Source organism: Nansenia antarctica, assembly GCF_963989245.1.
Source record: "Nansenia antarctica genome assembly, chromosome: 7".
Lineage (NCBI taxonomy): Eukaryota > Metazoa > Chordata > Actinopteri > Argentiniformes > Microstomatidae > Nansenia > Nansenia antarctica.
In genome coordinates, this window is record NC_137677.1 from 8971652 (window position 1) to 8994494 (window position 22843).

A 22843-nucleotide genomic window follows, 5' to 3' on the forward strand; every position below is an offset into this window, starting at 1 on the left:
TCAGAGATATTGAGCGTCAACGTTTGTAATTTCCAGGCATTATGTTTTGTGAGATGGAACCTTTGAATTTTATTAATTACTAACTCAAAAATGTCAACATTTTAAAAATAACACCACACGCACACCAATAAACACCTAATGGATCAGATTATGTAAAAAACTCAATTTTGACAAAAATGGAGATAGAACCTTATAATTCTAACGTCACGACCTGGCAATTCATTGGGTGAGTGTGCGCGTCTTTACTGCCTAGGATTTCCACTAGAGAGATATCACACCTAGTACCCTTTTTCCTTTTTTTACTGTGCGGGGTTGGGCCAGGGTAACCGATGTCCTTGCACAGGCGCAACAAAGCACTTGTTCACAGTTGTCTGAGGACCGTTGTCTCCATGCATGGGAAGAGGAGCGACGATTTATAAAGCAGGTCACGAATTAAGTTACATTTGATCTCCGGAATAAACTTGTTCGGGAGCAGTGGAAAAATAACAGTTTTTTTTCCGAGTCAGCCAGACTCATCTATTCGGATAGTATAAACTCACACAACGAGACGCGCAGTCTGGACGGCCTGAAAGCGGTTTTTTTTCATATATATTTTTGTATAAATCTACTTTCAGGTAAGTGACTTTGACGTTTTTGACTACTTCAACTCGTAAGAACGCCGAAATAATGAACAGCCGACAAAAGAGTGCACGACTTCCACAGGTGTTTTCAGAGATCTAACCACAGAGAAAGAGCGCAGCTTCAAATCGATAAAAACATTGCGAAACGTTTTCTACCGTGTTTGATAACGAAAAATACATTCAGTGAAATCTAGTTTTCTACTTATAGTAATTCTATACTGTTGACTTTTTGTGTCCGGTCTAAGAAAGAATGTGAAGTGCGCCTGAAGGGGCTCACAGGTGGACATTTCCGTTGCATTGTTGTTCGGCTTTCTCCGTTTTTCTTACTTATTTCCTCACTTATTTCCTCATCCTTTCATAGAAACGGCATGGTTTGTGGCTGACATAATCCATTCTAAAAGTATTCCAAGGAACTTTTCTTATAAAAAAAATTACTTAACCAGATGTTGGCACATCTCACCGAGAGCCTAAAAGGTTCCGGTGATTGAATGAGCATAATGATCATTAGGCACATTCCTGGCCCTTATGCCTGGGCAGGGCAGCTCATTATTTTTTAGTTGTTTTGCACCAAAGGACAGACAGATGTGTTACAAGACAAATCAAAGAACCTTTATGCAGCATTTATTCAACCTTTATAGCCAATGCTACTGGGCTTTTCCCTTCTTGTTTTTAGTATTTTTTTCCTAGCACCAGGGGAGCCCCCCCTCACAAATTTCGTTGTATGGTACCTGTACTATATTAATGACAATAAAGACCATTCATTCATTCATTATCTATGACAATGCACCACCGTGTAAGAAACACAATGCTATTACCACACAAGGCTTCTCCTGTGCTATTACTACATTATACTGCCTTTATCAAACTAACCCTACAGATCACTCAGAGGACAGCTGTGGTCATGAAGCTCATTAGCCCAGGGGCCAGGGGCCTACGCTTGTTGGTTCTCCTCAGTCTTTAGCCTACGTGAGGCCCCTGGGTTCCTCGTTGTTGACAGTTGTAAAGCATGTGACTGAGGGGTAGGAATTCTCTCATCAACAAGAGATGATTGAGTGTTAGCGTGTGGTGGATGACAGCATCTCAGTGAGTAGTGGGTGGGTGCCCTCTTGACACCAGCGAGCGACAGCCTACAATATTAGCCTCTTTCTGTTTGGTCGCGAGACCCGTCGTGTTTCGTAGAGGGCCCAGTGCTCCCACTGCTTGTTCTGCTCTGTATAATACTGTGTTTTTGTTCTGTGCTCTATAGAAGTTCCACTACACTGGTGGTGCTAGTCAGGTCACTTACAGGTATGTTATGTTCAGTCTCAAGAGGTGAGTCTTGTGGCTAAGCAGTGCACTGAACCACACACAAGCTGAGGACTCACTAAAGGTGCATGTCTACGTCTCGGGGAACTCTTTCCAATATGCTGTGACGATGATTGAGGCCAGTGGGAAGGCGGTTGATAAACAGCGGTGTGGAACCCCCCTCAGTAGATACCTGATCTCCCCTGCCCAAATGTACCCCTCCTACCTCCTACCCCTCCCCCCTCGTTCTTACAACAGAGGAGGAACACAGAAGAGCTCTTGTTGGATCCTTGCTACTGTGCTCTGTGTTTTTTCTTTCTCTCGCTCTCTCTCTCTCTCTCTCTCTCGCTCTCTCTCTCTCTCTCTCTCTCTCCTAATACCATGGCAACACAGAGCCCCCTCGACTAGCAGCCTTGACTTTTCCCCCCTTCTGCTCCAAAAACAAAGACAAGAAGTTAAGGGAGGGAGGGAGGGATGAAGGATGTGGTGGGGTGGTTGGAGGGAGGGGGGAGAGGGCAAAGGGAAGGTGTCTGAGATGGAGGCTCTGAGGCGGGACCCCTACTGTAATCTGTGCCAGGGCTGTAAACAGTCCAGAGTTATGGCTCCAGTCAGTAGGTTGCTGTGCCAGGGCTGTCTTCTCTCTGTGGCCTCCTGGATGTAAAGCTCGGGGCTTTGTGTGTTAGAGTCACTGTAGAGGAAAAAAAAAAAACAGGGAGTTCTTCACACAGAACACAGATAATGTCGTAATTGCGATTCTGCTATCGCTTGCATTTACAGAATGTTCTCTCAGAGTGCTACAAGTTTGGAACAGTACATCGACGAAAACAATGCAGCCTTTTGATATCAAAGACTAGGATGGCCTCATCAGAAATGAAAGAAATTCTGTCGATGTTGATGTTTTCATACCTCTTAACTTGTTTCACATCTGCACAGGATTTACCATAGACACATGGAGCAGTTTTGTATTTTCTTTTATTTGTACTCAACTTGTTTTGAGTATTGTAGAAGAATGGACATTGTTAGACTGTTTACACTGCAGCGGCACATATCGGTGTATTTTTTGTACGATTTGTAACAAAACAAAACAACAATTGGCAATGGGTAGGATATGAAAATGTTCAAAGTGCGCTGGACAATATGAATGATTGAGGGAGACTCCCACAGGGCCATGTCTGTGGAAGAAGGGCGGCATTGTGTTGGCAGAACACTCATTCCTGGTACCGACATCTCCATGCCTCCATGCTGTTTCTGACTGTGCTGGTTCACAGAACTCAAGGCTAAGGTCATCTCTCTGAAGTCAATGTGGGAAATGATGCCTGGCCCTTTTTCTGATGTGATGACTTGTGAAGGCTCACTACCCCTGGAGCTTAATCTGACTTACCTTAAAGGTCCAGTATGGAACATTCAAGCTTCTCTTCCTAAGGCTTCCTAATGGTTGTAATGACTGTGTTTTAATCGGTAGCGATCAGGGAATGAGATCCCCTGAAAGACATATTCCCATTACAAACGCTGTTTTGGACCGGAGAACGCGCTCTCTCAAATGGACCTGCTGGTCCTACCTGACAAACGGTTATAAAACAGTTGTTACTGTTGGAGGAGAGTGGACCTACCAGGCTCTGGCCGCTGCCTCTTAGAATTGTGCGTCCATGCAGAAACACAAAGGCTCATCTCTAACACTAGTCCATTTCGAGAGGGCCGGGGGGGGCGGGCACCAACAAGGTACAGCCGTTTCTGAATTTGCAACCATACAAACACATTTGTGACAGGGTCTAAGTAGGGCAAGGTCATTGTTCGTAAGTAAGTAGGTTTGTTTACAAGCCATGTATCAATCACTAACCCAGTAGCCACGAAGCAGGACAGCAGACGATACAGTGAATCCAACTCGCAAATTCGAAGTATTTAGTGATCCTAAAACTGTTGTTTGTCATATTGAGTGGGCTCTTCAACACTTAAACTTTCTTAATGTTAAAAAACCCCGGAAAAGACATAAAAAAAGAAAGAAAGAAGCTTTTGGGTCATTTGCGCGACTTGAGAATTGCCTCCATGCGGATCTTTTCACCAGACCATGTCACATTTGTTATAAGTCCTCATGACAGAAACCAATCGAACAAGCAAAAAGACATATTTACATCGATATTTTAAACTTTTGGAATTGGAGAGAGCCAGTGCCCAGTGTTTTTCTGTATCATCTTGCCTCAACCCAGCAAAGCCAAATCTCATTGAGAAAACTCTGATGGCTGAATTTAATCTATTGCTCTCATGTGTGTTCAGTGTCCACTAACAATTTGATGTGTTTTATTTATTCTAGGTCCCTGCCATCTTTGAGCGATGTTTGAGAAGCAGCGCTATGACAGCCCGCCGGTCTACAGCCCTCCCTACAGCCCACCGTCCAATAACGGCTTTGGCCCACCGGGGCCTCCTGGGAGCTTCCACCCAACCAGGAGCGAGTTTGACCCCTACGCACCTCCACCAGGCTCCTACTACGGGGAGGAGAAACCCCAGCACTTCTACAAGTGGATCTCCCCCCCTGGGATCGTCAAGGCCATGATGGGAACCATCCTCGTCCTCTGTGTGGGGATCTTTGCCTGTGTGGCCTCCACGCTGATGTGGGACATGCAGTACGGGATGGGGGGGATGGGGATGGGGTCAGGGATGGGTTATGGGGGCGGCTATGGGGGCGGCGGCTATGGGGGAATGGGCAGTTATGGGTCAGGGTATGGAGGGGGCTATGGATCGTCCTACGGATCAGGCGGCTACGGGGGCTACTACAGCTCCTACCCGACCCCTTACTCGGCCAAAAGCAGCATGATCGCCATAGCGGCCATCAACTTCCTCATCGCGCTGGGCTTCTTCGTGGCCAGCTTCTCTAAGACGAGCACGTTCCGCAGCAGGAAGTTCTTCCTGGCCGTCCTGGTGGTCAGCGTCATCATGGCCGTGTTACAGGGCATCATCAACATCGTCTACATCGTGGGGGTGAACCCCATGGCCCAGAGCTCGTCAAGTATGATGTACAATCCCATGCTGATGATGTGCCAGAACCTGTATGGGAGCGGCTACTCCAACATGGGAGGAGTGGGGGGCTTCCCCATGTACAACCAGTACCTGTACCACTACTGCTATGTGGATCCACAAGAGGTAGAGTAACGTCTATGCAGTACCACACATTTTAAAAATAACTCTAGTAACTAGTGTGTTCGTTGTTTGTACATCCTGCAAAGGCCAAGCTGTACACGTGGTAACTTCTTAATGCTTTATTTTGTGTATTTATTGTATAACGTAAGTTGAAGGACATTATTACCATTATTGTAACAGCATATAAGAATATCAACACCAGTCTATTCAGTCCAATACAAATCTGAAGCACTTTTCTTTTTAGTAGTCCATGCTTATATGTTTGTGCCCTTCATAGCATTCCTCTCGTAAATTGAAGGACATGATTATCGTATACAATAGCATTTCAATCAGTTAATAATAACATGTGCTCTTTCCATAACCTCATAGATGTGATCTTGCTCCTCCAGGGTGTAGCCATGGTGTGCGGGTTCCTGGTTGTGTTTGCCCTGGCCGTCGCTGCTTTCTTCGCTCAAAAGACCAGAGGCAAGATCTGGCGCTACGGGAAACCCAACATCTACTGGGACCAGCCGCTGACTGGAGACATGGCGCCCGAGGGCAGAGACGTGGAGGACTGGGTAAGAGAGGACAGAGATAGGGGCGCTTAGGTGGCGTAGCGGGTTAAGCGCTGACCATGTAACCACAGGGTCCCCGGTTCGATTCCGGCCGGGGACATATCCTGCATGTAATCCCTCCTCTCTCTCACCCATCCTTCCTGTCTAAATCTTCACTGTATCTGTCAATAAAATGACAAATATGAGTGGGATTGCCCCACTCAGAAAAAATAACCTTTAAAAAAAAAAAAGAGAGGACAGAGATGTGGAGGGTAAGACAGGACAGAGATGTGGAGGGTAAGAGAGGACAGAGATGTAGAGGGTAAGAGAGGACAGAGATGTGGAGGGTAAGAGAGGACAGAGACGTGGAGGACTGGGGAAGAGAGGACGGCACGGCTACTTCTGAATAGAGAAAAGGAAGGAGGATAAAACAGCATACTGTTCAGATGTTCCTTGAGTTGTAATGCTCCTTGAGCAGCAACATTCACTGTCTTTTCTTTGATGTGCTATTTGTGACGTCAGCTGGTGAAAAGGGGGAACAAATCGACAAACAACCACAGACCAAATGTTCAGACTTTTATTCTGAAAAATGTAAATACGTCGTTGAAAATCAATGACACACTCGCCAGTCAACTAACACAGCTTGTTTTGTGAGCCTGCTAACAATGTAGTGTTAACTAGGTAGCAGTGGGGATTACTCACCGAATTCATTGCATTGCAATATTTTGGCTTGACTAGCGAGTGTGTCGTTGATTTTACGAACATTTGGATTGGTTGCCGACTTGCTGCCCCTTTCACCAGCTGCTGTCACATTTTATATTCTCTCAGTGTTGGGGAGTAGTTCCACTACATGTAGTTCAACTATCAGATTAACTGTGTTTTGTAGTAGCTTGGTGATAGTTAAACTAAACTCAAATCCTATTAGTTGTTCCTGCAGTTAACTCTTTTTTTTGCCATATTGCAGTGTAGTAAGATACTGTCACTCCTCACTACATTTTTCCCAAAGACAACAAATCAACTGTGGAATTTAACTATTATTCCAGTCCTTGAACATTTAATTCCCCTACTTTCTCCTCTTGCTGCCTCTGGTCTCCCCACTCCACCACCTCACCATTTCTCTCCCAGTGATTTCAGTCACACGTTTTCTGTAACATGGACTGGTCATCTTTCAGTAACTGACTGTCGTGTGTTCGATAAGGTAGTTTTGATATGTTTTCGTTTATCAAAGTATGCTTAGTTTGACAAACTCCATTTCTCTCAAGGGTAGCTTCAGTGTAGTTCAAGTTATGGCCTTGTAAAGTATTTGGTCATCTAATTACATTTTTCATTCATTTCCCATTCAATCATTTTCTGAGTAAATATGTTTTCTCTTTTGTGAAATCTGCTGGATATGGGCACTCTAGCTAACTCTTTTTTAATTGTTTCTAAATTTTGACAGTTTAGCGAGCAATGAATCTCTCTTAACAGTTATCACAGATAAAGACATTTTATGCATTTTCTAGGCCAAAGGGCTGGTTGGAATTACACAATAACTCAGTGAGTCAGTTGAATGTTTCTTTTCCATGAGCTGAAATATGGTTCAAAACAGTTTTGAGCGTTTGTATATTTCAGATAGACTTTGGAATGTGGAGGTTTCACCCAACGAGTCTTCTCTGCTCCGCTTTATGAGTTGAAAGTCCATGAGGAGTGTCATCATTCTATGCTCTTTTATGACGGAGCATGTCAATGATAAGAGAGCCTGACTTACTTACGTATCTATGGTGGGGGGTTGGTTTGGTGTGTGTATCTGATATTGCCCCTTTATACAGTGCCTTAGGAAACCTTTCAGACCCCTTTTTCCACATTATGTTGTGTTAATTGTTGTGAAATAATTTGCCATCATAATACCCCAGAATGACAAAGTGAAAACTGAAAACGTGTTTTTTGAAATTTCAGTAAAGTTATTAAAATTGAAATTCTGAAAATACATCATGTACATAAGTATTCAGACCCTTTGGTATGACACTCTTAAAAGTAGCTAAAAATGCAAAAATGTCATGAACAAATCACTTCAATAAGTTGAATTGAGTCCATCTTAATGCAAGGATAATATTTAATGTCATTTTGGAATTAATATCTGTTTTTATAGGGTCTCTGATTTGCATAGGAATCAATTACACACTAATTTAATCCATTTTAAATGGAGTCTATAACACAACAAAATGTGGAAAAAGTGAAGATGTCTGAATACTTTCCGAAGGCACTGTAGCATAGACTATCAGTCAATATCTCCTCTATCTCTCAACATCAACTGTCTACTAGGACATGATGAGTGTCATCAGGTGTTATTATCGACTGGCCAGAGAGCAATTCTAATCTCATAATCTTTCACACTTTCAAAATGGCTCTTGTCTCAAATCTCTCTTGATAACAAGACAATGTAGGATTGTGACCTTATATAAAACCCCTTAGCTGTGGCTTTAATCATGATAAAGCAGGGCCTGCTCAAATCAACGCTTCAGTATATCAAAGTGATTAACTTTAGCCCATTCCCTACCCCCATTTTTACCTTGTAACAGCAGCCTATAGACAGCACAATATTACTCCGCTCCTAATGGCTCGCTTGGTCACATGGCCACTGGGAAGAGGCCGGAGCTGATAATGTTGTGTGTTCATGGTCTACCTGGTTTCAGTCTGAGTAATCATTAACTAGCCCAGTGGAAACAGGCGGTTTCTAGAGCTCTGAAGCTACCTGAGGTTTTTAAACGTCAACAACATGCCTCGCCTGTTACCGGACCACTGATCTTGAGAAGTGGGTGTGTTACTCACTCCATCAAATGAGTCACAAATCAATGAATTGACCTCCAGTACGCATAAAGAATCACAATTGTCATGAGAGCAGTCAGTAACTACTAGTAAACAAGCACCCGAAAGAATCAATCTTCTGAACTGGCCCCTGATCTGAGCTCGAATACTCTTCCTGCTATGACTGGTAAATTTATGATTTACTTGCTTTGTGTAAGTATCGATTGTAAGTCGCTTTGGAATAAGGCGTCTGCTAAATGGCAAAAATGTCAATGCAAATGAACTGTATATCAATTCCATTCACACTTAATTTGGGACCTGAACTGACATGTACAGGTATGTGGTCAATGTAAAAAACAACAACATATCATGTCAATTCAAAACTGAATTTCCTGCGTTGACTGAGGGGAAAAAGGAATAGAGCTCCCGACCCTAGTTGTAATGTTACTGTTAATGACTACATTGAGGAGTGTATCGAGTTGTTTGTGGCGAGATTGGTTGTCAATGCCAACAGCTAGCCGTAGCCAGAGGTGTGGGGAGGACAGGAGTTGTACTATTATCAGATGCTGTGAGTGAGTCATCCCACTGGCTAAATGACCTTGCCACTCTGGACTGCCCACTCTCTGTCTCCCTCTGATGACCTCACACACTGGAGTCATTCATGTTCTGTTCAGGCTGCATTGTCCTCCGCCAGATGATGTCATGGACCTGCCACATCGAAGTGGACTTACTGCAGTTACAGCAGGGCTGAGCGGGTTCTGGAGAATTCCCTGACTAGGCTCATTTTATGACCTGGGCTCGAAAAAGCTTTTACATGAAGTGACAGTATTGTAATAGGATTGAAGATTGTTATACATCAGGTAAATGCTGCAAAAGTATTCACCCCCCTTGGCTTTTTACCTATTTTATTACTTTACAACCTGTAATTTAAACATTTTTTAAATCAGAATTTTATTTGATGAATCTGCACAAAATAGTGTTAGTTTTTAAATGAAATGAGAAATATATATATAAAAAAAGAATTTTAAAAAAATAAAGAACTGAAAATTGGCATGTGCATATGTATTCACCCCCTTTGTTATGAAGCCCCTAAAAACATCTGGTGCAACCAATTACCTTCAGAAGTCACATAATTAGTGAAATGAAGTCCACTTGTATGCAATCTAAGTGTCACATGATCTGTCAGTATATACACACCTTTTCTGAAAGGCCCCAGAGGCTGCAACACCTAAGCAAGAGGCACCACCAACCAAACACTGCCATGAAGACCAAGGAACTCTCCAAACAAGTCCGAGACAAAGTTGTTGAGAAGTACAAGTCAGGATTTTTTTTAAATTACAGGTTGTAATGTAATAAAATAGGTAAAAAGTCAAGGGGGGTGAATACTTTTGCAAGGCACTGTAGGTGCCATTAAAACATTGATTGTTAGAGATACAGTCAGTTTTATTTCTTGGAATAGTCACAGTAGCTGTGATGAGCATTCAGCAGATCCCTGCTCTGCAAATGTGTTGTGTGTCGTCAAGACATGGCCGTTGAGGTCGCCTTTCAGAATAGATTGTGCAGCGCTAATTGCATTTGTTTCACTTGAGCATTCTATGCACCCCCAATTAATGTTTCAATTAATGAGGCACAATAGAACACCTTCTGTTGGGATGCACAACGCTCTCACTGTTGGAATGCAGGGCACAAGTGGTTCACTTGAAGTACCAATATCCTGTAAGGTTCATATAAAATGATGTATTACCGAAGATAGGTGGTAATCATCTACTAAATGAAAAGCTAACAATAATGTTTAACAACCGGTTTGATGATAATACATTAGATAAGGTGGTTTAATAAACTAAAAGATGAGTAGATAATAGATAATGGGTGTCTGGCTGGTGGGAGGTGACGATCCAATAAAAGGTTAGATTAAACACTGGTGTGGTTGCTTGGTTGGTTGGTTGGTTGCCTCCCACCATCCTCTCTTCTGTTCAGTTGTGAGAACATAGCAGCTGGCTGCCCCCCCCCCGACCCCCTCCCTACTTAAACCCCCCCACACTCACCCATTCTCCCCCCTGCCTCCCTACCTCCCTGCCTACCTCTCTACCTCCCTCCCTCCCTCCTACCCTGTGTTTCCTCCCTCCCCCCTCCCCTCCCTGCTCCAGGTTCTAGGGGTTCAGACATTCCTTCCCTGCTTACTTAAGTCTTCTCCCGGCCCAGCGGCCAGTGTACTCCATGCAGAGAGGGGCATTGTTGAGATTCTTGGATGACTTGCCTTCTTCAACGGTGGCTACTGCTACAGCTGCTGGAAATGAGCCCCACCCGGCCACCACGCCCTGTCTTTGATTGTTGTTTTGAAAGGCCGCTACTCTGTTTCTTATCTCTCTCTCGTGCTGTAAGAGAACTTGTACATTTCACACCTGTTCTCTGGAACGGTCCTGAAGAAAAGACCGTTGACCGTCACGAGAACACAGTTAAGGTTAGGGTCCTCTGTGGTCCTCTGTGGTCCTCTGTGGTTCTCTGTGGTCCAGCATGGCGCTAACAATGCTTAGGTTGGGGGTTCGATTCCCGCTGGGACCATATTTACGGAAAAATGTAAGTCACTTTGGATAAAATCATCAGCTAAATGGCATAATATCCACATATATTATATGAAGGTTTGAATCATTATTTCCCATGGGATGTGTTTGGATCGCAGCTGTATTGTTTTCAGGTCACAGATCAGATCACAGGAAATACAATGATCTCACTCTCTCCGACAGTCTTTGAATCACATCGACTCCTTAAGTAATCACCATTGAAGATAGAAAAGTGATGTATTTACCAGGCCTCCCGCTGGGCTGTGTGGGCAGTTCACAGTGACCCCACCCCGAGGCCTTCAATGTGGAGAATGACCTTCACGTGACCTTTCCATGCACACAGGAAGGAGTTGGGTATATAGATTAAGGCTTCCTTGTTTACATCTCAGGGACGAGTTCCCTTTGTGTTGAGGGAAGGACAGAGAAGGACATCCGCTGCAGGTGTGCATAAAATGCAGATGTATTTTCAAAGAGTTAGATGAAGTCACTCGTCAAATACCATGTTTAGATTAGGAGGATGAAGGTAGATAGTTTAAGCTCTTATAGTTGATGGATGGTCGTGATTCTAGGAGAATACTACAGAGTGAGGAAGAGAAGATCTATAGAAGGATCCTTTGGAAGGATCGATCGATAATGAAAAGGGAAGTTGCACACCCTGCTCTCACTGCTGTGACATTTATTAACCTCGCCAACGTTTCTGTTCACTAGCCTTCCTCAGGGTCTAGGTATAGTTGAACAGAGCTGAATAGAAGAGAATCTTGGCCGGGATTTGTTTGTTAACTTAGGAAAATGACCTTCTGGTGATTATTAGCGTGATATCCTTTTGAACCTGGTGAACCAAGCAGGTAATCCACCATCAATCGAGAGCAGGGCTGTGGAGACCAATTATATGCCCCACTGCTCAGCAAAACTTTGGCTTTTAACTACTATATGTTTTACTCTGTGGTGGAAATGGCATTCCTGTATCCTTGGAGAGTTATTGCTTTGAGCCAATAAGGGGACAAAGTCAACAAAGCCGACCCCCTGCCTCAAAGAATCAGGCATATTAAAGTTAATCACTATCCACTGGCATACATTTTTTTCTCGTAATACCCTGTTGTAAAGTGGGGCCAAGTGTCATTATTTTGTTAAACATGAAACTTCCCCTTTGAAAACCCCTTTGAAAAAGGGGAAGTTTCATATACTGATTCCCATCTCAGTCCGAATTTAAAGGTGCAATCTTTTAATTCAAAGCAGCAACAACGCAGGCTCCCTGACATTTTATCGGTAAACAGCTGAGGGATGAGGCTGCAGAAATGTAAGCACTCTCAATTTCATGGACAGAGCCATGGAGGCAAGAACTGACCATTCAAAATGATAGTTTTAACCATGTTTTGCATTGTAAACAGTATGTACGTGGGGTTCTTAAGGGGTCAGTTGAACTAAGCTCATGAAGCTATATTATCATTATTATTATATATATTATAGTTATATTCTTCAAGAATCAATGGCTATATGTCATTATTTATAAGTCCAAAAATGGATGTACCTATTATAGATTGGCCCTTTAAATCTATTTGATTGTGAAATTGTCATTCAAACTCATCCACAGCTTCTCTACATCACAATAAAGCAATATTGCATTGAACAAGACTTCTAAGGTGCAAGAAATAGGCAAGGCAAGGCAAGATTATTTGTATAGCACATTTCATACAACAGGGGCAATTCAAAGTGCTACATCTTTATCCCATGTTTTCATCATAATAACTAGGTTATGTAGGTTAATAACTAGCCTACATAATAACTAGGTTATGTAGAGGACAAGAGAGAAGGAAGGGAACAATTACGCTAACAGGAAATAACCAGGACAATGTGCTCCTAACACAGCTGTCTATTTGTTTTGGCTGTTTGTTTGTTTGTTAGTTAGTTTGTTTGTTGTTGTTGTTGTTGTTGTTATTTTTTTTTTGCTGACAGAGCTCTCTGTGTTTCCTGGTTGGTCTAGGTCAACAATGTGGAGGACAGCAACAGTACCCAGGATGCACCTACCGTGGTATTGTCTGAGAAGGCTGCCGGTCCGCTGAACGCCTCCGTCAACAGCGTCCTCTCCTACCCCGTCAAGGCGGACAGCAGTGTGTTTTCCGGGGACACCTACAACAACAATGTGTGAGTATAAACAGACGTCAGAAACGCGTGTTGGACATCAGTAGCCGAACACAAAAGCGCTGTACATATCCAATTGTGTTAGATGAGTGATTACCTCCAGGAACAGAATAAGGAAGAATGCATATTACTGTTAATGTTTGTTCATTTTGAATTCAAATACACCCCCCTACATCCATCCATGAGTTAACATGCACCTGCCAGATCAAGTACTTTATTTGTTTGCTCAAGCTTACACAAGAATTCTCTCTAGACTACATGGTATACTGTTCTACCTGAATGAAGCCATGATGACAATGATGTCAACATAACTTTATATAAGTACAATGTCTGAGACCACTCTCAGGTTATCAGGGCAACACAGCATTAAACACAGTTATCAGGTTAACACAACATTCAAATGTTCATGGAGGGATTGGTCTATAAGTAGTTCATAGACATTTCTATTCATGTAAATGTTGCAGTAGTTTGATTTGTAACCATCATTGATGTTTTCGATGTGCTTCTTTCACAAACTAAAAATTGTGTTTTTCATAAAAGAGAGGAATGTTAGCCCCAAATCTTTACATAATCTGGGATTTGACGTAATAACGTACTCCTGTAATACCCAAGCCCCTGGGTTGGATTCTTTCTGAAATCCCTGCGAATGCACAACATTGGACTTGTTTCCCCTTCTCTTTTTTCAAGGAGCGGTCATCTGTCGCCCCTGGTCCTCTTTTCAAAATGTGTGTTTTCATGTACTTTACTCTGATGTCGTCCCCCCCCCCCAAATGGCTGTTGTGACCCATAGTTGGCTCAAGTCTGATTCCCTGGCAAGAAAAACAAGAAACTAGGTCATGTTGAAAATGTTTTTTATTTTATTTTTTATATGGACTTACCGGAAAATTCCGGAAGAAATGTTTTAGATGGGTCACAGCACAAAACATTTGGGAGAAACTGCCTTACTGCCTTCTCCTTCAATTTATTGTCTCAACCAGTATGTGATGATAAATTCAGTATGTCAAAACGTGCTTAACATTCTAATCGTAACTCACTAAGCTTTTGGAAAAGCCCTTACATACATTATATATCCTCTGTTATTGTTCATTTTCTCCAGGTATTCGGAGCGGTCCAACCGGCCCTCGGAGCAGCATTCCCATGGCGGGGAGGCCAGTTCCAGCCCCTCGGAGGAGGCCGGGGGGGTCCGTAAGCCCTCGGCTAACAGGGGCAAAAGGCACCGGCGCAACCCTGAGCTGGACGAGTCTCAGTACGAGACGGAGTACACCACAGGAGGGGAGACCGGCAACGAACTGGACTCAGAGGAGTTGGAGAGGTAAGGACTCTTACACACACACACACACACACACACACACACACACACACACACACTCACACGCACATGTACGCACGCACGCACGCACGCACGCATGCACGCACACACGCACACACGCACGCACACACGCACACACACACACACACACACACACAAACATGCGCGCACACGCACACACTCACACACACACATGCACTCACATGCACCACACACACACACACACACACACACACACACACACATACCTCCCCGCACCTGCACACACACACTGACCGAGGCCCACAGCAACAGGTAGTGGTCTCTGCTGGCCCTGTTCTGTTCTGTTCCCTTCAGTAGAGTAACTAATCTCTTGAGGCATGCCATTCCACATGGGTTTGTAATTTGAAATAATGAGAGAATTGGGCCAAAGGTTTGAGGCGTGGAGGTCAGTAGTTAGTGAGAAAGCTGCTGTTTTACTTTGGCCAGAATGATCATCTACCCAGACACCCTTAGTGTGGCCCTGGGGAAAGATCTGGAATCCCAACACCATTGTTTGACTTCACACTCGCAGCCCTGTCCAGTACATCACAACAACACTGAGTTCCTGTATTTTTATGAATTTAGGTATTGTATAAGTAAACTAGTTTCAGTTTTTAGTTGCGTGGTTGTTTGTTTATGGCCATGGCACGCAGACACAAATCAGTTTGATAGTTGATGACTTTACAACATACAAGTTGTTCCCTGTAACACATACCGATACTGTACATAAAGAAATAAACCAAACGTGGAACAGTATAGTGAAATCAGACGAGTGTGTTACTGTAATAACAAGGTCAAATGCAAACAACAAAGGTGACAGGTGGCATCATCACACCTCTCTCTTTCCTCTCTCTCTGTCTTTCCCTCCTCTCTCTCTCCTCTCTCTCTCTCTCTCTCCCCACTCTCTCTCTCTCTCTCCCCACTCTCTCTCTGTCTTTCCCTCCTTTCTCTCTCCTCTCTCTCTCTCCCCACTCTCTCCCCTCAGTGAGTACCCAGACATCACCTCTGACGCTCAGCGCCACGAGTACAAGAGGGAGTTTGACGCCGACCTGAGGGAATACAAGCATCTCTGTGCAGAGATGGACGACATCAACGACCAGATGAACAAAGTCAGCAGACAGCTGGACACTCTGGACGAGGCCTCCTCCAAGTACCAGGTCAGTCAGGCACCAGAGATAACGGATATGTGACACACGGTCTGGTGAAAATGTCTGCATGCCGGCAACCCTAACCCTAACCCAGTAGTCTACAGCAAACGATACCGTGAATCCAATTCACAAATTATAAGAATTTAGTGATTCTAAATTGTTGTTTGTTATATTGAGTGGGCTCTTCAACACCTCAACTTTCGTAATTCGGTTGTTAAGTCGTGACGTGTTTCCGGGTCCAAAGTTGGCTGAGGCGCTCTCTTCGAAATGCCTCAGTAATAATAATAATTCATTATATTTATATAGCGCTTTTCCGAGGCTCAAAGACCCTGACAATATGGGGGAAACGGAAAAGTGCTGTGTCCCTTGTTGTATGAATAGATCCGAGTCTAAAAAACCATTGAACTGTCATTCTACCGCTGTAGTACACTGGTACTCTGGTGGAGGGAATTTCTGGTTTGGACCCAGAAATTGCTAAACGTCACGTTTGACGTCAGACTTAACAACCGAATAGGGTTAGTGATGCATACAGGGTTAGTGATACATGGCTTGTAAACAAACGTATTGTACGTTTTAGGACGTGTTCAAAAGCAAGGACTGTGTGATCATCTAATTATGTGTAGTTATGTGTTTTTAGCATGTTGATGTTCTATCAGCATGATGTGATAAACATACAGTTAGATAGTTCATAGCGGTGTTCCTTTTTAGCTGCTAGCTACTAGCAGCTATTTTGCTAGCTATGTGTGTATGACACAGCATTTGAAAGCTTACAATCTGCACTTTCATAATCTGAAGAAGAAAAAAACCAGAAATGAGCTTGCCCTACTTGAGGACTGTTTAGCCAGACCCTGTCACATATACAAAATCATTCTACTGTATCATTCACAACCAAGAGCTCCTAGCTCCTCACTTCAACGCTGCTTTCCTTTAGTCAGCAGGTGTTAGTCCTCATGTAAGCATGTGTTAGTCCTCATGTACGCCTCCTCGGCATCAGCTGCTAAAACATCCTACTATCATTCCAAAATACATTCTTCTGCCTCTAATCCTAGAAAACTGTTCTCCACTTTCTCTTCACTCCTTAATCCACCTCCTCCCCCTCCTCCTTCCTCCCTGTCCGCCGATGACTTTGTCACCTACTTTGAAAAAAAGGTGGACGACATCAGCAGCACCTTTTCCCCTCCACCTCTCCCTCCTCCCACTAACAATGCTAACACCCCTTCCAAACTCTCTCCTCGACACTCGGTCTCTGGTTTGTCATCTTTTTCCCCCCTCTCCCCCGATGAGATTCTCACACTTATCACATCAAAGCGGGCAACCACATGCCCTCTTGATCCCATCCCCTCCCCCCTTCTCCAATCCATTTCCCCCGACATCCTTCCTTACCTTACCACCCTAATCAACTCCTCCCTATCCACAGGATCTGTCCCAGCGGCCTTCAAAATAGCCAGAGTCAAGCCTCTCCTCAAGAAACCTACCCTTGACCCATCATCTGCCCACAATTACAGACCTGTATCCCTTCTCTCCTTCCCTTCCAAAACCCTTGAACGCGCGGCTTCTAAACAACTGACTGACTATCTCCGGAAGATGGATCACTTAGACCCCCACCAATCCGGCTTCAAGGCTGGGCATTCCACTGAGACTGCGCTCCTTGCTGTCACGGAAGCCCTCCACTCTGCCCAAGCTTCCTCCCTCTCCTCTGTTCTCATTCTCCTTGACCTGTCTGCTGCCTTCGACACAGTCAATCACCAGATCCTTCTCTCCATCCTCTCAGACCTGGGCATCTCTGGCACCGCACACTCCTGGTTTTCTTCCTACCTGGCGGGCCGCTCCTACCAGGTGACCTGGAGAGAATCGCTATCTTCTCCACGAACCCTCTCCACTGGAGTACCCCAGGGTTCTGTCCTAGGGCCCCTACTTTTCTCCCTCTACACCAAGTCTCTTGGCTCGGTAATCTCTTCACATGGGCTCTCCTACCACAGCTACGCAGACGACACTCAACTCTTCCTGTCCTTCCCCCCGTCTGATGTACACGTGGCAACCCGTATCTCAGCATGCCTCGCTGACATTTCAACTTGGATGGCTGACCACCATCTCAAGCTCAATCTTAACAAGACCGAGCTCCTCTTCATCCCCGGGAAAGCCTGCCCTCTCCAAGACTTCTCCATCACAGTGGAGAACTCTACTGTAACCCCCTCCCTGACAGCCAAGAACCTTGGAGTGATCCTGGATAACCGACTATCCTGTGCGGAGAACATTGCAGCAACGGCTCGCTCCTGCAGATTCTTCCTCTACAACATCAGAAGGATACGACCATTCCTTACCAGAGAGGCAGCGCAACTCTTGACCCAGGCACTGGTCATCTCCCGCCTGGATTACTGCAATGTACTCCTGGCTGGGCTCCTCGCTTCAGCCATTAGACCTCTGCAGCTCATCCAGAATGCTGCTGCCCGGCTGGTATTCAACCTCCCCAAATACTCGCATGTCACCCCTCTCCTTCGCACCCTGCACTGGCTCCCGATAGCAGCTCGCATCAGATTCAAGACCCTGGTGCCTGCATACCAGGCAGCTAAAGGGACAGCCCCTGCCTACCTGAAGGAAATGGTAACCCCCCAAACCCCTGCCCGCTCACTCCGCTCCTCCACCTCGGCTGGCCGACTGGCCCCACCTCCTCTACACAGCAGTCGGGTTGCCCGATCACGTCTCTTCACAACACTGGCTCCCCGCTGGTGGAATGAGCTCCCCACGGCTGTCAGAACGGCAGAGTCACTACCCATCTTCCGTCGTAGACTGAAGACCCATCTCTTCAGGTTACATCTTAACTGCTCCTCCTGAGAAATCTTCCGACCCTCACCACTACGTCTCCTAAAGACACCCGCTTTCCTCTCTACTGTGTCCCTAAGAACTTATATTGCCCCCCTTGTACTGTTTCTCAGTTTCTCCAGTAAAAAAATAAAAATAAAAAATAAAAGGTTTTAGTAGAAGGCGATAGGGAGAAGGTTTTTCCTTCTATCAGTGGCCCCGGGCCCGAGCTAGATTACTCTTCCTGCAACGAATGATGGATTGCTGATTCACATGCTTAGTATTCAAATGTATTGATTGTAAGTCGCTTTGGAATAAGGCGTCTGCTAAATGCCAAAAATGTAAATGTAAAAATGTGTTGTCTTCTTCTTTATTGCAGGTTGCGGCGGAGGAGTATAACCGACTGAAGGACCTAAAGCGGGTGTGTTCAGTCGTACAGTCTCACCATCTGGGTGTAGTACATTTTAATCCTCCAGTGTCCTCTTCATAACCCCCCTTATAGCCCCCACGGCTTTGTTGAATGGTTGATTGCGATTGGTCGAGAGGGTGTTGATTTAATAAATGTACTGTAGGTCCGTGCGGTTGCCGGCGTTGGCTCTGTATGGCAACTCTGACGGCCGTGTGGATGCTGAGCTCCGTTTCAATGTTGGGGGCGAATTGATTTGGAGCAGTGAAGAGGGTATTACTGGGACTACGTGTGCGTTTATAGAAACGCAATCAACACCCTCTCGACCAATCACAGCCAAGCGTTCAACAAAGCCGTGGTATGAGTAAGGGACAGTCGACGAGGAGGTGTGTCGTTTAAAAAGAAAAGAAAACGATCAACACTGTTACATGATCATTCATTCATGAATGAATTGTATAATGAATAACTAGTCCCTTACATAATGCATTGTCAGCATTCATGACAGCCAAACTAAATACCGGTTCGTAATATATTTGATATATTTTAATCTCTTTTCTCTCCGGCCTTCCTCAGACACCGCACTACCAGACAAAGAAGGTGGACTGTCGCAGGCTGAGACACAAACTCTTCCACGTCAAGCGCATGGTGAAGAACTACGACAAGGGCCACTCCTAAACACACTCCGTCTCCACCGCCCATTCACCCGACATCCCTTGTCTTCGTGACAACACACGACACTCCTGGATATCGCCCGAATGCTAAGACTATTGAAGAACACAAAGACTTATTATGCAGAACACTGAAACCAAAGCTGCCTGGATGGCACTCACACACACTGTGGAAACCCACGCGCACACACACACACACACACACACACACACACACACACACACACACGGCTGCACATATACATGCACATGCACGCACAAGCACAAGCACGCACCACTTACACATGCACGCACGCACACATGCACGCACGCACACACGCTAATACACACACACACACGTGATGGGCTCCTGGGGTAATATGGACATTAATGACATGCAGGTGGTTTCTTCTCTCTCTCATACCTTTTATCTGCCTAATGGTCTGCTCCATACACACTACTCCCCAGCTGAATGCTTTGCTCGTGAAGATGGATGCTCTGTGTAGTTGACCTTGACCAGCGGCTCTGTATTACAGACTGCTGCTTACACGGTGCATCACGAGTAACACACCAATGTTGCTATCTCCTTCACTGTGCCAGGTAACACTATGGTACATTGAAGCGCTATCGCCTGTGCGAGTAAATGGGAGGGGTTGGAAAGGGGTTATTTAAAAGTCACTTGCGACCGACTGTGATAAGTGCATTGGGGGCATTGTTAGTTCCTGTTGGCTCTAGATAGGAGTATTTACATGGCTTTATCTCTTTCGAGATAACAGAACACAAGCTTGCAGGTTGTAGGTTTGGCCAGGTATAAGACCTACGGTTTCCGTCACAGAACAGGTGCCCTCTCTCTCTCTCTCTCTCTCTCTCTCTCTCTCTCTCTCTCCTCTTTCTCTCGCTCACAAACTCTCACTTGAGACGCCATTGCTGACCTTTCACAGAAACCATACTGTACATCATGTCAGCGGGATATATATTTGGATGGAGGAGTGACTCAGTTGCGTGGAGCATGTGTACCGTTAGTACAGTATGCGTAGATCGTCACAGTCCTGTCACACTGAACCTGTCTGATTTTCACGGTTGTGATGAAACCAAAACGAAAAATTTAATTAAGTATTTTGGACTTATTATGCAGTGTGTCTCTCCAAGCTGTGAGACCGTCACTGTTTAGTGTAATATCCACATTTCTGCAAAAACCCATTCCATCGTGATTGAGTGTCACACTCTGTTGTGAGTGAAACGGGTTGAACGGTGTACAGAAGTATTCACTAATATGGCAGGATCAAAGGAACATGCTACGTGTCTGTGCTGTGCATTCTTTTTATGTTAAGGTGCCGTCTATGAACATGTTGGTCATTTGTACATATTGGAGAGACCAAGCTGTTCTTGTTTGAGGTATTTCGTATTTCTCAATGTTCCTTCACAATGCACTGATGCTATGCAAATCTTAACAAATGACAGAGGCAGTTTTATATGAACAATATTTGTCTCATATGCCTTTTATGTGGTATGGGACACATGTCTACTGTATATGCATCTTACTGCTATAACCTCAACTCGTTTATGACTTGATTATTATCTGCCATGGTATAATGATTATCTACTGATTTAACGGTGTGTTGTCATAGCTTTGTTAATCATCTCCCTATGCAAAGTAATGCTTTCCAGTGACAGTTAGACATGATTTACACCTATTTTGATTTGTTATTCGTTTGTATTTTTTTTTTATGAAGAACTGATGAGTTTAAGAACATTGTCTTTTTTTGTCTTTTTACATCACTTTTATGAGTCATTTATTTTTGTATGAATTTGTTTCATTCCATATTATTGTAAAAGACAACTGTTTTTGTAACCAAACACATATTGCAACGGCATCATTTCTAAAATGTATTGATTTCCATACAGAAATAAACTTCTCTAATTCTCTAAAAATGTAAACAGAGTTGACATCCTTCTTCTCTTCTCCTGCTCAAATATTATATCTGAGATTCTAAGAAGTCATCATGATAATAAAATAAAAAAAATAACGCACCTCATGCCTTTGTCCAGTAGAGGGAGCAATGTAGACTGAAATGCTGAGACGGTTTTCTTCTACGACCAGAGAATAATGTAAGACAGGCTTATAGTGCCCCCTGTTGGTGGAATGAACTGAAACCATTTTACATAGAACTAAAACAATGGACCAATGACGTTGAAGGCTATTCACTGGCACGTCCTGTGGTCAACTCCCATGGCGATTCAAACTATCTCAGCTCTCGAGAGAGCACAGCAGGAAGAATGACTCGTGCTTTGAGTTGCATTCATGTACGAAAGGCGCTATATAAATAAAGTTTCACTTCACTTCACTTACATACACTTACATTTATTACATATATTATTATCTTAAAGCTCTTGTCACTGTAAAAGCTTGGTTTTCATCAAGTATAATATTAATAATGTCTTAGAATTCTGCTTTGTTTATAGAATGTGTCCTTCGTCAACAGCAATTTCAAGTCACCCACAATAAGAGTATGTATAGTTTTATTTCTAGCAATGCAAAAATAACCATGGTCAGCAATATGAATTGTCTTTACATTTTGGTTTGACATGGTAATAAAAAAAAGATTTTTATGAAAACAACACAATCAAATCACTAGTTAAAATTCCATTGTAGTAGAACCGATTCTTTGATTTAAGTACTCATACGTCAACTCTTTGTCAATATTTGCAAAAACCAGCGATCATCAGTTTTCATAGTACATAATGACCAAATGTACACCAACACATTTTCAACTCTTAACAAACTTGCTCTTTCAAGTACAGTAAGTCATTTGGCTGGACAAAATTGGCTGGACAAATCACATTTTGTCACATCATATTGCAGTCCGTGGCAATATCGCTCAGAGTACAGTATGTATATCACCCAGTATATGTTACCATAGTGCCAACTCTTTGCCCTTTAAACCTTAAATGGGTTCAGTACCTTTAATCACATTGTGCACTCTACATATCACATGCCTGCTCTGAAAATAACCCTTGCCCTGAGAACGGCAATGCATTTATCCCAGCTTGGCACTCACCTACCTAACTCTGCTGGACTGAACTGATATTTTAAAACCTTGATTAGCTAAATCAGGTGTGTGTGAGTATTGCAGCTCTCCAGTAACAGGATTGAAGATCTCTCATCCTAGCCCTTATCCCGTAGGTTAAATGCAGGTTAAAGGTACTGGTTGGTTAGATGGAAGCAATATGGGGACTGCTCCCTTATGCTTCCAAGTGGACCTAGAGGAATGGTAGAAGGTTTTGTTTGCATACAGGGCTGATGAGATATTGCTAATGTGTTTGATGCTTTGATCCCTTTGTATTTTTCATCAATCACATCGCGCGTGGCAGTTTTCCTTTTAGCAATACAGGTTCTATTATGATCAGGTATATTAACACATGAATAGTCCACTATACAATCGTTGTCTTTGATATAAAA

The 22843-nt window shown here is 43.9% G+C and overlaps 1 protein-coding gene across 1 annotated transcript; it reads left to right on the plus strand.

Annotated features, from left to right (window-relative positions):
- The first annotated feature begins 402 nt into the window (after positions 1 to 402).
- Positions 403 to 21213, plus strand: LOC308161705 (occludin). Its single transcript, XM_080535762.1, has 8 exons — positions 403 to 614; positions 4213 to 5039; positions 5426 to 5593; positions 12896 to 13056; positions 14150 to 14365; positions 15369 to 15540; positions 18710 to 18751; positions 19310 to 21213. The coding sequence occupies exons 2-8, from the start codon at positions 4233 to 4235 to the stop codon at positions 19409 to 19411; spliced, it is 1668 nt and encodes a 555-aa protein (XP_080391888.1). The 5' UTR covers positions 403 to 614; positions 4213 to 4232; the 3' UTR covers positions 19412 to 21213.
- The last annotated feature ends 1630 nt before the right edge of the window (positions 21214 to 22843 follow it).

Bases quoted from the DNA above. Each gene is read 5' to 3' on its own strand.
- LOC308161705 (XM_080535762.1), top strand. From the start codon at position 4,233: ATGTTTGAGAAGCAGCGCTATGACAGCCCGCCGGTCTACAGCCCTCCC. The intron at 5,594-12,895 runs GTAAGAGAGGAC...TGGTTGGTCTAG, and splicing joins GCAGAGACGTGGAGGACTGG to GTCAACAATGTGGAGGACAG. The intron at 18,752-19,309 runs GTGTGTTCAGTC...GGCCTTCCTCAG, and splicing joins GACTGAAGGACCTAAAGCGG to ACACCGCACTACCAGACAAA.